We start from the raw sequence: 16,290 nt of genomic DNA on the forward strand, positions 1-16,290 counted from the left end.
CTGCCCTCCACTTTCCCCGCCCCTTTCCTTCCTTCATAATGGACAGAAATGTACCCAGCTGAAAGACCCTTCCCAGGCTCTTGGGCACAGAGACAGTCCATGAATTGTAAGCATACGTCTGCGGCAGATGGGACTTCTAGGAAAGCTCTTCAGAGGTGGGCACGCTTGATCACGAGGCCACAAGGCACACCCCATGCCTTCCTCCTACTAGGATGTGGATGTGACAGCTGGCATCGCAGCAGTCAGCTTGTAACCATGAGGCAGATGCTAATGATGGCAAAGCAAAAGGAAGGGACCTGACTCTCTGCTGACCATAAAGGTGCCACTGTGACCCTGTAGCGCCCACTGCCCACTCTTTTGGTATGAGAGAGATAAAAACACACCTCCACCTCAGTTAAGCTACTGTTCTCTTGGGTCTGAGTCTAGCGGCTGGACTCCATTCCTAACCAAATCAGACGGCTACACTGACTTCCCCGGTGCAGTCCCAGTAAAGCTCCTTCTCAGGGATGCCTTCCCACCAATGGCATACTTCTCGGGGCATCTCGGCTGGAAAGCCTTTACGGCACGTTAGTAATGCCTATCTTGTGGGCAAATGGGGAGTCACTGCCTGTGAATGAGGCCGGATTCTGTTCTAGTTCTTGATCTTGTCTCACAAATGTCAGTCTTTGCTCCCGGGCGAGGCTGCAAGCCCGCAGGTTTGACAACGAGACAGGTATCCCCTCCACTCTCGTTGCCCTGGCCCATCGCCCAACCTTGAGCACACAGTAGGTGCTCACATCAATCCCTGAATGTGTGTTCTCGATTTTACTATTAGCAGAGAGAATAACCCCAAATTTCTTTCTGTACAACTACCAGTACAGAAACATTCAAACACCGCAGTACATACTGGTCATTGTCATGGTGGAAGGAGGAATACAGACAACAACATGGGTGTTTGTATCATAGCTCAGCGTTTTCAAAGGCTTTTCACGTGCATTGCCTTGTTTTCCCTTCACAACTGCCCTTAAAGCAGTCAGGGCAGGTAGACACGTCACAACTTTACAAATGAAAACGGCAGAGGCTCAAAAAAGTTATTGTGTTTCTTGAAGGCAGATAAGGAGTAAATAGTAAGAATCAGGCCTTACAGACTCCAGGAAAGGGCCGTTTCTGGGGCCACGTGTACAGAAAGGGGTGTGTACGCGAGCCTGCATGCGTGCGTATGCATGTGTGTGCGAGCTTGCGTGCGTGTGCAGACATCTCACAAGCGCCCCAGCCTCATCTCCATCTCCCTAAGTTACTCAACGCCCCTCGATGGTGCCGTTTTCTTCCCAACGTACCACCTTCTAGTCAGAGGGCTCCTCACCCGGCTTACCAAGTCACTTGCTCCAGAGCCAGGCCAGCCGCACGTCCCCCCGCACTTGCCCCCATTCTTCCCGACCTTGTGTCTAAAGCTCTCCCGTGACTGTCCTGTCTTGGGCGGCAGCGCGGATTCAAGGACAGAGTTAACGTGCTTTGCTCCCTCTTGTTGAGCTGTGGGCGCCCGGAAGGCTCACAAGGAGCATGGACGATGAGCCCCGCGCGAGCGTGGGTCCCACTGACAGCAGAGGCTGTTGACGGCGCCCAGAAAACAGAGCTCCCGACTCAGAAGACCCAGCGTTAGCGCTGCTCCGCCGTGTGTTAGCCGAGCGACCTCAGACCAGCTCAATTCGAGCAGAACGTGTCCTGTCCTATGCCATAAACTGCAAGCAAGCTGAGGGAGGGGCTGGCCCCGGTCCTACCGGACAGGTCGCTTGGGGGAGGGCTCGCGGGGCCCCCTGCAGTCTGGGTGGGGTTCCCGGGGCACTGCAGAGGGAAGGCGTGTGGAGCTGCCCTGAAAACCAGGAAGCAGCACGCGAACACGCCCCTCGCCCCCCTCACGGCCAGCGCCAGAGATGGGGGAATTCATCACCTCACAGCCACGCTATCGCTCTTTCGTCTCTGGAGCTGCCGCCTCATCCTCAGCTCCCCTCCGCCTCGCCCGCACCCACCGACAGGCCCCTCTTCTAATACGGCGCTTTGATCACGTCACTCACAGCCCTCAACCTTCCACGGGTCCCCAGGGCAGACTCTACAGCCTCGCAGCCCTTCCCCATCCAGCGGAGCCTGCGGCAACACAGAACGCAAACGCACCGGTACCCCGAGGAAGCAGAGTCGCAGTGAACAGCCACGGGGATTACTACCAGCAATATCGTCATTTTAAGTGTTTCCAAATTTATTGTTATTTTATGAAACAGACTAATTAAAGCAAGCATGGACTGTGCAGGGTTTCGGCTACTTTCATTTTTCAGTGAGTGAGCAAGGATCACCAGCACATAAACGGCCCCTTCCCGGTCGTCCTGCATGTTAAACATTTCTCCTATTCACCGTGAACCCAGAGGTGACGGCGCTTAACTCATAAAGGGGGATTTGTGGACTTACGGATGACAACAGACAGCCGATCAATACGGGACGGTAATGACAGCATGTCGTATCAAGGAACGTGAGGTCCCAGGCATGATTGGGGGAGAGAAGTGGGCAGTTAGAAACCTTACCGTTTGAAAAAGGTCAAGGCCTGGTAGCAATAAAACCGCCTAAGCAAATAAAATCACACCTGTGAGTCAGGAGAGGGTAAAATTGCTGAACGAAAAAGGGTTTCAGATTTTGTGGGAAAACTGCTTCCCTGGGCAAGGCTCTGGGCTGCTCTGGGGCACACCTGGTTGTGTTGAGAGAGGGTCTATTTATTACCGCTAAGAGCTTTGAAAGTGAAATGCAGACATGCAGGAGACTTCTGAGTGCCCAGCCCTTCCTGGCGCTAAGACCCGGATCCTCCAGAAAACCAGTGGAAATAACTGAAAATAACGGGGTTGGGTCTTAGCACATAAATGTAAGACCCACTGGCTTTATGACATTCTGCCTGGTCATTTTGGAGGGGTGGATGTGGGGAAGAGTTTTTATTGATTTAGTAAACTGTTTGCTTGTATAACTGGAAAAGTAAACCAAAGCAGGGGTGGGGGGGGTGGAGAGCACCAAGTTGCAAATTCCATTACTAATAATTGTATTACACCATTAAAAGCAAAATACTAAATACTCATCCTCTTTGAAAAACATTCACAGTTTCACACAGGACTCCACGGCCAGCTTCACTGCAAAATATACTGTTATTCCATTCAGGAAAAGCCAATTCCACAGACCTTTTACAGAATAAGTGGACTAGTTAAAGGATGTGTGTAGATACATCCTGTCCTTAGTAACCAGAAAAAATCAGTTAGAATCGTATCTGTTTCCCTTCTGTGGTTTTGCTATAGTTTTGGAATAGACAGAGAGATGAAATCAAATACGTGGTCACTCTCCTTCCAACCACTCCCTAGAGGACTGGACGCTATCTTTATTGCGAACATGCCCCGGTCGAACTTTGCAAATCCTGCTCCCCAGCGACGATTCTGCAGCCTTGGGGGAAAGCAAGCTTACCTCCTTGTAAGGTGTACTCGGTCACCGCCCTGCTGAAGACGCCCAGGCCAGCCCCATTGTAGGCGGCCACCTGTATCTCATACTGCGTCCAGATGATGAGCTCCGTCACCAGGCAGTAGCTGACCTCGGGGCTGGTGATGTTCCTTTGCTGGTACTCTCCGGGCAGGCCAGCCAGGCGGTACCTGCGGCGGACCCAGGGGAGATGACTTGAGCAAGGAACTGGCTTTACCTGAAGTCACTCCACACGGTCAGAGGAAAGCGGAAGTAAAAACAAGAGTAAAGCCAGAGGTCAGCGTCAGACGACACTGCTTCTACTTCAACCGCTAAAAAAGGTATAACCTAATCTCACAGTGATTATAAGCTCTGGGCCCACAGAACTGACATTCCAACTATGTTAGGGTTCAGGGAAGATGGTCGCTTTTTAAGTGCCAGCTGTCCAGGGAGTACAGCGACTTAAGGCCCAAAATTCCAGACATGATTTCTAGCGGGTGTGGCTGTAAATCCGTCTGAGCGAGCCCTTCCTCCTGTGACTGGGATGAGGGAGGGAAGGAAACGAGCAGCGCGCGGTCTCTCGGTGTCCCTGGGCTGAGCTCCCCGCTGGGTTTGCTCACCAAGTCCCGGAGTCAGAATGAGTGCTTTCCAAAGGCATTCACCCTCCTAAAATACTAGGCTGGCGCTAAGTATGACGAGTGGCTTCTTAGGGGACCTGTAAGGAGTGGCGTGTATGCTCTTTAGTGGACTAATGGCAGAGATTTAAAGTTGTATTTATTTAAAACAGCGACACATACACGGCTCTGGACACAGAAAACGTATTAGCTAGGACATTGCCATTTGTACAGTGAAAGGGCTGCTGTAGTGTTGTTTTGAGTAGCGAGTGTTTTCCACGACTGCATGTGCAGAAGTGAATCAGTTGCCCTGGGTAAACCGAGGGGCGTGTGCAGTGGGAGTAACTTCCTCAGTCATCGGGCAGCTTCCAAAAGCACGAATTTCTATCCAAGAGCTGGTTCTTGCCTCAGGAAGACGTGGCTCTGGTGCTCGGTGGGGGAGGGAAGAGAGCACGAGCCCAGAGTGGCAGCGGGAGACTGTCCCCTCTCCTCAGCGGGCCGGGGTCTCCAGGCCCCTCCCGGACACTGAGCAAGCCTGCGGAGTCCCGCTCAGTCATCTGCGCTGTCCCCAGGGGCGGAGGGTCTGGACGCAGGCGGACCAGCAGAAGGAGCCCCGGAGGTCAGGCCTGGAATGGAAAACAGCCCTCCAAAGGGAACAATGGCTGAAAAGGCAGTCCATGAAAATCAGGATTTTCTGAGACTAGTCTTTTGTCCCTTCCTGCTACAGGCCACTTGTACGCGGTGAGGACTGTGGAGAGGAGGCAGGAATGCCGGAGAGCAGGCCAGCTGTGAAAAGCACAAAGGCCCAAGGCCTCCCCGACTCCCGCCTGGAAGGAGCAGCGGGATACGGGCCCTGCAGGGCCCTGGTGACGGCCAGCGGCGCTCTGCGACGGGCCAAGATGGAAGTCAGGGGATCAAACCCCATTTGCGCTTCGTAGCCCATCAACTTCCGAGCCTACTCAGCTGACACTCCTCTTCTGAACTACCTGCCCCAAGTGTAGGTGCCATTCACAGCACGTGAGGTTCGTCCGTACAACGGGACGGTCCGTCTTCCAGGCAGGGGACAACGGGAGGAAGGCTTGGTGTGGAATAACCCGCGTACCAGACACTTCCCAGCTACGAAACGTAAACTTTTAAGATAAATGGCACTGAGACAATTAGACAGCCATTTTGAAACAGGCCAATATTGGCTTCACACCCACACCAGACCCCAGAGTAAGGTGGCACGTGACTGGTGCCCAGGATCGTGGGTAACCAACGTGGCACAAGCCGGGCACGGCTACTGAAGAGCTCACTCCACTATCTGATACACATCCCAGGGAAAAGCAAAGCAATCAGCTCAGAAGACTTAGGCTGGGAAGAAGGCTTCGGAGCTGGGTGACCTCAAGCAAATTCTTAACGTCCCTGAGCCTTGCTTCCCTCCTCCCTAAACGGACATAATAATGATGGCACCTCACAGGCGTGTTGTAAGAATAAAATGAAACAGTGGGTGCATAGGAGGTGTGACAGTGGACAGCACCCCCTACGCATTTCTCCTTTGGAAACACTGCTCTTGTAGGAAGCACCCTAAGGGAGAACACTGAGCTGTGAGAAACCGAGCGTGCTGCACACCTTCTCCCAGGCCCCTCTGTGTGAGGCTGTGTGTGACGCGCTGCAGAATCCGCGTCTTGGAGGCGGCAGCTCTCCCTTCGAGGCAGGCAGCTTGGTCCACTCTGACCAGCGGCTCAGGGTGCTTTTGTGACATTCATGGGATGTCTGGGAAGGTCATAATTAATAACAGAAGTGCAGGGCATCGTCCTCTGACTGGCTGGATACGTTGCCCAGGAGACCGTCTCAGAGGGAACGAGATGGTTTTTCACACAGAAATAAACAGGAGAATGTTTTTAAAGGACGTAACCCCTATGCTCCTCTCAAAGCAACACCCTGCCCATTATTATAAATATTTTATTACTGTGAACACACTCTAACTAATTCTTATGGCCAGAGCGACAACAGTTATTTGTTTCCATTTTGTTCTTCCGTGGGTTGTGCTGTTTATCTGACACGGAGACTTGTACCCCAGAGGGTACACACTTGCAAACAGAGCTGATCTGCAGATGGGAGGATTATTCAGAAACGTTTCCAAGCAAATTCATCTTGGCACGGGTCTTCGATTTCTGAAAACTTGGATATTCACAGGCCTTGGGTAGTGTACCCTCATCTTAGGGCTTTCTTGATTCAAGCCCCTGCAAACACAGATGCCCTCTTTTCCAGTGCTCGACTTGACTGATACCATCACAGAAAATCCTTTTAACGGTCGTAATCCCGCAAAATAGAAAAATGTGCAGTCCCCGATGGGGCCTCGTAACATCAGAGAGATTTCATTATTAAACTCCATGCCCCGGGTTCTGGTTCTGTGGGCTGACTTTTAAAGTCCTTACTTGGCAGCCGGAGCGCAAGGAAACTTTTCCCTCCATGTGCTCAAAAAAAGACAGGGGCGGCACGGATGACAAGCACGGGAAGGAAGGGCTGGGCTGGGAGGGGAGGCCAATTATCTTCATTAGTTGATAAGCACAGAACAAGGGCGACGGCTGGGGTGAGCAGTGAGGGGCAGGAACGTGACAGAAAACCCCAGCTTCAAGCAGGGGGAGGCACCAGGCTGCTTTCCCCAGGGAAACGGGATTGTCTGGAAGCGTCCACAGGACCAGAGTCCACAGGCGCCCCCTGCCCGCAGGGGACAGATCCGCGGTGTCCCCTTTGAAACGGGGAAGGACGGCTGGGGGCGCGGAGACCGAGGGGGCCCTGAGTGCTATCAGTCCTCCAGCCCTCGTGCACCCCCGGGGAGGGCCGCACTTGAACCTCTTCAGGTAGATAATGATCTGGCTTGTGTTCAGAGGATACTTCGTACGCTCGAGGAAAAACTCCAGAATAGCGGTGAAATGGTTGTGACAGGTAAATATTACAGGCATAAAGATAAACACGTATGAAACCATGAGTGGGTGATTATGTAAATACATAGGGAATGAGCTATCCCCCATACGCAAAGATACGGAGTTAAAGAAGCAACTCTTTCATAATCTCTTACATTGATCTAAGAGACTATATTTCTCCACTTAAGACCTTTGTTAACCCGGTATTTTCTGATCACACTTTTAGAAAGGGCACGGGCTGGGCATCTGGAGGACGGTAATGACGGCCACCCATGGTCCCTGCCCCATAAGGCTGGTAACAGATACGGCCACAGCTGCACGGTCCATTAGAAGAGGTTTAATAGTTACCCTTTTAATACTGCTTTACTGTTTTCTTTTTACTTGTGTCAACAAACCACTCAAATGATCACTTTTGCTGCAACCTTAAAATCAGCAGTGGTTTTGGCAAAGCAGGTTCCTTCTGTCAACCCAGTCGGTGCTGGGACAGTTCACTCAATGCGCTCAGAAGCCCAGCGCCCCTCCCCACGGGGGCCGAGACAGCAAACCGGCCACTCTTGGGCCACATCTGTTCTGTAGCTGTGAGGGTCTGGCCCGCCCTGTGTTTCAAAATACATTGATTTCATTCCCAATTTTTAAAAACGGTGAGAATGCGTGTGAAAAGCTGGACTTAAAAAGTTCTTTGTAACGGTGGAAAACCTGGCAATTCTGAACAACGCACTAGCGTGGCAAAAACTGGCTTATAATTAAATCAACCGCATCATTCCTAATTAAAAATTATTCTACTTAATAATGCACGCCCCTGGTAAAAACTTAAGAGTGAAAGGATTTACAATGAATAAGCACACCTTGCTCCCAACCCGTAATATTTCCCCTCCTTTCTTCTGCCAAAACGCGACCCCTGAGAGCGGTTTCTTGCATGTGTGCATCACGGCTGACTGCAGAGACTGTCCGGTGAGGCTGCCCACAGGCGCCTGTTCTCATTGGTCTGCCGCCGTCTCCACCAGTCCCTAGAGTCTCGCTGCTGGCCTGAGTCTCTCGATTACTGGCGGGCTCCTACAGACATTTGAGTCTGCGACCTGAGCAAAACAGACAACTGACTCTCTATGAGGACAGTCTAAAAATGGCCGACCGCTGGCTACTTGCCTGAGGATGTACCCACGCAGCACCCCATTGTGCTCTGTTTCCGGGGGCGGCTGCCACTGGACCATGATGGACTGATTGGTGCGCCCACTGGCCACTATATTCTTCGGGGGAGCGCTGGGTGGCTCTTCAGGGAGCATCAGCCTAAGAAAAAGAAGTCCGGGAGGGGAAGAGAGGTCAGCCCCGGAAGCGAGGGGTCCTCGCTCGCATTCTCTACCTTGCTGAACCTTGAGCCTAACTATTTACTCAAATCGAGCAACGAATACAGCAAAACGCACAGCTGATCAAACTGAAAGGACGTGCATGAAATAGTTACAAAAAATCAACATAATAGAAGATCAGTTCAGCAAGCAACAAGAAAGGCGTGGGAGGTGACCTTATGCTGTTTGCACAGCCCGTGGTACCCCCGCTCCTCAAAGGATCACAGGTGTGAGTGAGGCAGCTCACGGGCCGTAGTCCGAGGCTCCTTCCCGACTGTTTCCTTCGGCTCTTTCAATATTTCTCATATCAAACTCCCACATTTTGGAAGAAGTCATTTAGATCTCTCAACTCTTCTATAGCACAAGCCCACTGAGAGCTCAGGTGCGCTGGGGAGGGCACACTGAAACAGGATGAAGCCCTTTCCCCACGTCACATCTGAACAGGCTTGAAAGCAGCCGCCTGGCCCGGGGAGGTGGGGCTGGTGCGGGGGACAGCATCAGGACCACCAGGGAAACGCCAGAGCTCACTTGGCTTCCTGCCGACACCTGCTCAGTGTTTACCTGTCAAGACGGTGGCACCAGCTCCCACCTCGCTGGCAGTCAGGTACACGAAGGGCACGGAAACACCGCAAGCTCTTAATCTCACGTAAACCGAGGGCTGTGCAGTTGGGAATGATTTATGCTGGCACAGCCAGAGCACCGCAGAAGCCTAAGAAACTCCCCTCGGCAGTTAAGGACCCCCTGGCTAGCCCGGCGAGCCACCGTGCTTCCTCTCTGCTTCCCCCAATATGACTAAGGGGTGGTGGCTGATGGCCTAACTCGATGCTTCCTAGGCTCCCTGTGCCTCTCCAAGGGGTGCGTGTCACACACCTGCTCGTCTCTGCGCTGTACTGGCCCTTGCCCACTTGGTTCACGGCGCACACCCTGAATTGATAGGTACGAGCCGGGGTCAGGCCACGCACGGTGACGCCTGTCATCTCGGGCCCGACGTGTGACAGATGCACTTTCCATGGAGAGTCTGAAAGAAGGAGCAAAACAAGGTCAAGCCTCTACAAGCACATGTCTGAATGATAATAAGTGAATGCAAAGTGCGTTCCCCCAGATTAGCTCATTTGCTTACCAAGGCAGGTGGAGTGGTTGGCTCCACTGAACAGGTGGGCAAACCGAGGCTCATGGTCCCGTGGTGAGTAACCAGCGAGCCCGGCTTTGAACTCGGGTCTCCCACGCCGAGTCCAGAGTGCCTCCTGTTAACCCCATGCTGTTGTCAACAAGTAAAGGGATTTTTTGGTTCAACCTGCATACGGCAGTTTAAATGGAACCCAATATTCCTCATTCCTGTGTTCAGTATGTAACGGGAAGAAGTTCTCTGTCAGCTCACATGGCAGATTGCAGATTTGTCTCCCAGAAAAGGACGCTGCACATGTCACCAAATGATAAATAAAACCTACAGTCATTAACATTTTAATAAAAGAGGAAATGAGCGTGATAGAGACAGATGGGCTGCGCATTCTGCAACCCATCCGCATGGTAACTCATTACACTGCCACACCCCTGAGCGGCTCTGGCTGGAGAGACGTGGAATGAAATTCACAGCGGGTTTAGAATATCTTTGCTCCCAGCTTTCCGGCAGGCGTGGAAGAGTGACTCTGTCAGCCAAGTGGGCTCTTGCCTGCAAGGCTTCAGAAGGTTCTGTCGGCTCCTACACTTCAGTGGGACTTTCTCTATAGAGTTTAAACAGGCTTTTTGGCCCAATCGTTTCGTGCGGTGATGCCCTGGGATGAACAAGTGCCCTGTGTCAGTTCCGCTCAGAATTGCTATGACCCTGAACTACATTCTCAAGTTACCAGTGAAGTGAAATGTGGGTGCTGGGGACTGACCCGTAGGAAATCAAGCTGTCTTTCTTATTTCTTGGAAGCGGTGCTAGGCATTATGAACGTAACGGCATTATTCAAAACAGCCAAGAGGTGACGCGACCCGAGTGTCCATCGACAGGTGAGCGGACAACCAGAATACGGTCCATCCACACAACGACATGTTACCCAGCCTTGAAAAGAACAGAAATTCTGACACATGCTCCAACATGGATGAACCTTGAGGCCATGACGCTGAGTGAAATAAGCCAGTCCCCGAAGGACAGATAATGTAGTATAACTCCACTTAAATGAGACACCTGGAGTACGCCGGGGGCTGGGAGTTAGTGTTTGACGGGGACAGAGTTTCAGCTTTGCGAGATGAAAAGATGTCTGGAAATGATGGTGGCGATGGCTGCACAGCGGGGTGACTGTACTTAACACTACCGAGCTGTACACGCCGAAGTGGCTGAGATGGAAAATCTCACGCTATGTGTATTTTTACCACAATTAAAGAGTTTAACTGGTGGGAATTGCATATAACACAAGGGGGATAACACATGACTCCTGAGAGTGCTGAGTATGAAACAAGGGAAGGGCGCCGATGCGTCTGGCGTGGGCCCGGCTCCGGCAGAGACTCTGCCGGGCGCTCCTGTTTTCACCGCAGGCCCCCTCTCCACCCTGCCCACCCTGCCTGTGCCCTGGACGGCCTGCCTGGCAGGGAGGGCTCTTCCCTACTCACTGGAGGTTGCCCCAGACTGTCTGCGTGCTTCACCCAAAGGTCCCTGCTCTTCTCACGGTGCAGCCCTGCACGACCCCTCTCCCCGGCTCTGCGGCTCCCCTCGGCCCTGTGACCACGGGTGATCCCGGCTCTGCCACTTCCCCTCATAAACTCCCCCCTTGATTATTCTGAGTCACGAGTGCTGCCTGCTCCTGCGGGCGCCCTGCCACCCGCGCTGAAGGAAACACGTCTTCCACCCCTGTCTTCCTGCAGATGACAGCGTCTGTAAGCGTACACCGCCCACCTGCTCAGCCAGGTACAGAGTGAACTGCGGCAATTCCAGAAAGACGCAAAGTCAGGAGGCCAGTGGTCGAGCCCGTGGACTGAAACGGTTAATCGCACAGAGAAGCGCCCCGGACGCCTCCTTCCCGCCCCAAGCGCCCTCCCTCCCTCCCACCCAAACTCAGCCCCACGCGATTCCCTGACTCTCGGCCATTTGTTCACGCGGAGTGTAAACAGCTCCTGAAAGTGTAGCCTGAGTGGTAGGAGCTGCTGCCCAGTTCGATTCGACAACCGGGCCTATTAATCTGCTCTAGACCCTGGGGCTCTGCTCAGTTCTCTGGTTGTATCGATAGGAATTTTTACTTACTCTTTTTCCTCTCCTACTAGAAGATAAAAGATCTGGCAGGAAGAGAGATTAAACTGAAAACTAAAATAAATGAACCCAATCCATGTCATGGGCACTCTGATTTGTACCAAATTAAAAAAAAAAAAAGTGGTCTAGGAAGGATTTGCTCACTAACAGACTTTGGAATTGCAGACTTGCTGAGAAGTGTTAAAATTTAAATAGCGAGTCTGTTCCTGACAGTCAACAGGCAAAATCCCTTTAAGAGATTCTTCTTCCAGTCCTCACAAAAGAGTACTACGAGATGCTTGTCTCAGGGCTGGAATGTAGAAGAATCTTTTGATAAAGGAACCCAACCCATAAAAGGTTCAATAGCTTTTTTGCACCCCTTCGGGGATGCCCCTTGCTCCTCTAATCTAGAAGACTAAGGGATTTTAGTCTTCCCCGGCCAGGCTATTAAACAAACCTCTGCTCCACAGACGGGCATCACTAATCTTTCTCTTGGCTTCAGGCGCCCAGAAACCACGAGGCATTAATCACTCCTTCACTCTGTCTGTTGGTTAAAAAGCTGGTGGCTTTCCATCTTCCCAAATGTACTGGAAGCTTTTTTCGATTTAAAAAAAAAAAAAAAGAGCATCACCATTTCCTCAATTAAAGGTACTTGAGGAAGGAGAATACTTTTCAAAGAAAATTTTCTTAATTGCCAAAAGAACCATTATTATTATTAATACCTAACATTTGTGCAGCTGTTTGAAGTCTGGACGTGCTTTCACATCCGTAACCACATGAGTCCTCTTGGGAAGGAGGTATTATCTCTCCTCTTAACAGATGGAGAAATCAAGACTCAGGAAGTTTAAATAACTCCTTCCAAGCCTTACGGGCTATCACCGCCTAGGCCCCTGGATGGTCCAACATCACTGAGAACAGAGTAGCCGGGCCTCCAGCGTTGCCCTGCGAGACGAGGTATGGGGTATCCAGAAGCACCCGGGAAGTGCTGGCACTCACACACACCCCAAGGAAGCACAGAAAACCAAAAGCTGAATGTGTCTGGGCAATGAAGAAGATGCAGGAACCAGTTAAGTGACACCAGAAGGAAGCGGAGAGCCAAATCCCGGACTTGGGATGTTCAACAAGCGAGTGCCCTGGGCTGTACCCCAGGCGAGAGCAGGTAGGAAGGCAGGCGGGGGCTAAAGGCAGGGAAAGTCGGTTAAGCTTTGCGAGATGAAAAGATGTCTGTACCTAACTGTACACGCCGAAGTGGCTGAGATGGAAAATCTCACGCTATGTGTATTTTACCACAATTAAAGGGTTCAAATGACGAAAGAGACAAAACCACCAACGAAAGTTTAAGAGACGAAAGAGACAAAACCACCAACACAACAGATGGACCTTGTCTGGATCCTGATTCAAGCAAATCAACTGTGAGAAGACGTTTTTAAAAAATGATGAGGGACACTTAAATGTGGACTGAGTATAAGATGGTATTAAAGACTCCATTAATTTTTTCATAGGTATACAATGTCCTCTTTTGAGCTATTTACTGAATCACTTAAGGATGAAATGACAAAATCTCTGGGATTTCTTTTAAAATACTTTAGCAAAAAAGGTAGGGAACTGATGAAACAACTGTGGTAAAATATTAATGGTTTTTGAAACCAAATACAAGAATACTCTGTACCTTTGTGCGTATTTAGTACTTTTCCTAACAAAAAGTTTTTAGAAAGTGACTCTTGTCACTACATTGCCAGCAGTGAGCGTTGTAACTGTCTTAAATTGTACATTTGATAGCTGAAAAGATATGATTTCACTGACGCTGTACCTTGTATTGTTTTACGTGGATGAGAATGAAGATTCTTTCATTCAAATAACTTCCCCCAGGTTACAGCGTGAGTTAAGTGGAAAATTAAGATGCAAATTTATTTTTCTAATTGTAATTCCACTGCTGATTTGGCTACAACTGTCTGCATACTGTGTCTCCTGAAATATGAATACCGTAAGTATTATAATAATAATGGCTACCCACGAGAGAAACTCCATTCGAATGCATTTAATTCACTGTTGGATCCTCAGCACCTAGAAGAGTGCGTGACCCACCGTAGGAACTGGATTCCTCCCTGTTCTGGGGAAGCACCTGCTGTGCCCCAGGCACTGGCGATGCCTCCATCGGGGCGCACCCAACCTCCACAGTTACCTGCGGCAGGTACGAGCTTCCCCATTCACACCCGAGAAACGGAGGCACGGACTACGGCCTGATCTTTCCACCTCGTGGAAACTCCCGGATAAGCCCGATGTTGTTCTTTTGACTTCTTGTAGCTGCTTAGCATTAAAGCAAGGAAGCCGAGGGCTCGGTCACAGAGATGATTCAGAAGAGGAGCTATTCTCTCGGACCGTCGCCTTCGAGGGTCCAGCACGGTCACGCTGATCAGACACTCTCCTTTCCCGCCCCGGGCTGGCTGTGTAGACGCTGAATGCGAGTGCTCTGGGCTTCTGAGGCCCACAGTGCACACTCAGGACAGGGGCCACAGAGAAGGCGACCGTAGGACAAGCTCCGTCACAGCCCCCGACGTTTCCAAAGCCTGACCCACATGAACAGCAGCCAGCTGAGAACAGGCGCCTGGGGCGGGGGGACGTGAGGACAGGGCGCTTTGCCTCCGTGGGCTCCTCCCCCAGCGCCTGGGGCGGGGGGACGTGAGGACAGGGCGCTTTGCCTCCGTGGGCTCCTCCCCCAGAGCCCCAGCTCCAGTCTAAGCACGAGAGAACGCTCTGACAAACCCCAATGGAGTGGCATCCTGCAAGATGCCTGACCTGCCTTCTGGAGCTGCCACCGTCATCAAAACCAGGGTAAGTCTGAGAAACTGCCCGGCCAAGAGCAGCCCGAGGAGACGCAGGCCCTCAATGTGACGTGGTGCTGGATGGGATCCTGGGACAGAAAAAGGCATCTGCAAAACGCTGAGGAAACCCGAGTAAAGCATGGCCTTCAGGTAATAACCGTATGCCAATATTAGTTCACTGATTGTGACAAATGTCCCCCACAAAGGCAAGATGTTAATAAGAGGGGCAACTGAGCATGGGGTCCAGGAAGCCCTCTATCTCCACAATTATCCCGTAAACCAAAAGGTGTTCTAAATAAAACGTTTACCGAGGGGGGAAAAGGCCAGTCAGTTAATGAGTCGACAGGGCCAGGAGGAGAGGGGCAGGTGCAGGGCCTGCACTGGAGACCCCGGGTGTCCTGCGCGAGGAGAGGTCAGGGCTGGTGTATGAGGACACCAGCAGGCACGGCGCTCACCAGCTGCGTGCGGAAAGCCTGGATTTAAGCCACTGGGATTCTTCTGGGGTCGGAGCTCTGGAGGGCGGGCTGTCCCAGACGTGGCTCACGGGAACCTCTCGTGTTTGGGGACCTGCTGTCTTTGGATGGAGTGAAAACAAGGGGCCGGGCCCTCCACGGACTGCAAACAGCAGTTACCCAATGCCCTCACGGTGGACCCTGTGCCCCCTCCAGAGGGACCCTGAGCTTGGCTCCCATCTGCGCCAGCCCTGCCCAAGGTCCCAGCAGGGGTACTTGCAGCTTTGAATGGTTTTTCTTAACCAAAGCTCCAAAATTACATAAGCTAGAAAACCTGGGTCTATCCTGTAGAACTGTACATCCATAGAGTAATACAAAAAGGTAAATTTTATTTTTATACATATATACACACATATATATGTATGTATCTCACGAAAAAAGTAATAGAAGTTCATTAACAAAAATTTTCTTTGGAAAATAAAGAGTAGGAGAAAAACGTGAAACAAAACAAGTACAGGTCAACATTACGGTTGTTTTCTAAACCATTCTCATGATTTTTCAAGTGCTTTGTGTAATTATTTTCAAGTTTTTCAGAGACTCTGACCTATACTTCAGTGTTCGGCTGAATGAGTTACTGACGTGAGTTTGGCGGGATGAACCACACTCGCTCGTCTATATTACAGCACCCTCAGATTACGGTCACCGTGTCAACAGAGACACAGCGTCAAAGCCCAGACACACAAATAATCTCAACCTCCAGAGTGAGGCCTCTCGGGGGGTGGGGGGTGCTGTGGAATGGATCCCCACTCCAAGCCGCTCATCTGCTCCGGGCGGATGGGAAAACTCAGAGGCAAGCACACCCAGGGCTACGGAGCAGCCTCTCTTGGTTTATTCACAGCTCATCTGGACGTTAAAAGAGAAGCCCAGATAATAGCAAGCTCTGCAAGGTTAAATGAGATCCTTCTGCAGGATTCTGGATAAAAAATTATTAAAAGAATGAAAGGAATGTAATTTGTAGTGACACTTCAGAATTTCAAGCCTGAGCTGGCAGAAATAACATTTTTAGAACAGACCGTAATCTTGAGAGAAGGCCATGAGGTCTTCCACGATTCTGTCCAGGCATTAAACACACCTAAAATGAGCGAATTGAAACACAAGTTTGAAAGGATGTTGTGACCCAGAGCTACTCATGGAACCATGGGAGACAAGTCTGAGGTAACAGGAGGGCCGGGCCACTCCCCTAAGGATGGATGGGGTGAGAGACTCAGACTAGTCAGACATCGTCACTGGACCAGGAGAAAGAGCAGAAGTGGACGGGTACTTTCTGCCTAAGACAAAAGCCCAAAGAGCACAGGCTAAAATAGTTGCACATCTTTCACTTGGGGAAGGCTTTCTCTGCTGTATCTGTCTTTAGAGGAGGAATAAAAGTCTGTGGGGTTAGATTTATAACGTACCAAGTTTTGCCTTAAGAGTTAAGAACGAAAGAGTTGAG

The 16,290-nt window shown here is 51.0% G+C and overlaps 1 protein-coding gene across 1 annotated transcript in view; it reads right to left on the reverse strand.

The window, feature by feature from the left end:
• Positions 1-16,290, reverse strand: part of SDK1 (sidekick cell adhesion molecule 1) — a 536,415-nt gene that overhangs the window by 187,744 nt on the left and 332,381 nt on the right. Inside the window, exons 15-17 of the mRNA XM_024763505.1 lie at positions 9,190-9,337; positions 8,123-8,263; positions 3,466-3,647 (exon numbers count right to left, since the gene is read on the reverse strand). Of these exons, the coding sequence (XP_024619273.1) occupies positions 3,466-3,647; positions 8,123-8,263; positions 9,190-9,337 (471 nt within the window). The remainder of the gene's footprint in view (positions 1-3,465; positions 3,648-8,122; positions 8,264-9,189; positions 9,338-16,290) is intronic.

Source organism: Neophocaena asiaeorientalis, unplaced genomic scaffold (assembly GCF_003031525.2).
Source record: "Neophocaena asiaeorientalis asiaeorientalis breed wild unplaced genomic scaffold, Neophocaena_asiaeorientalis_V1.1 scaffold223, whole genome shotgun sequence".
Classification (NCBI taxonomy): domain Eukaryota; kingdom Metazoa; phylum Chordata; class Mammalia; order Artiodactyla; family Phocoenidae; genus Neophocaena; species Neophocaena asiaeorientalis.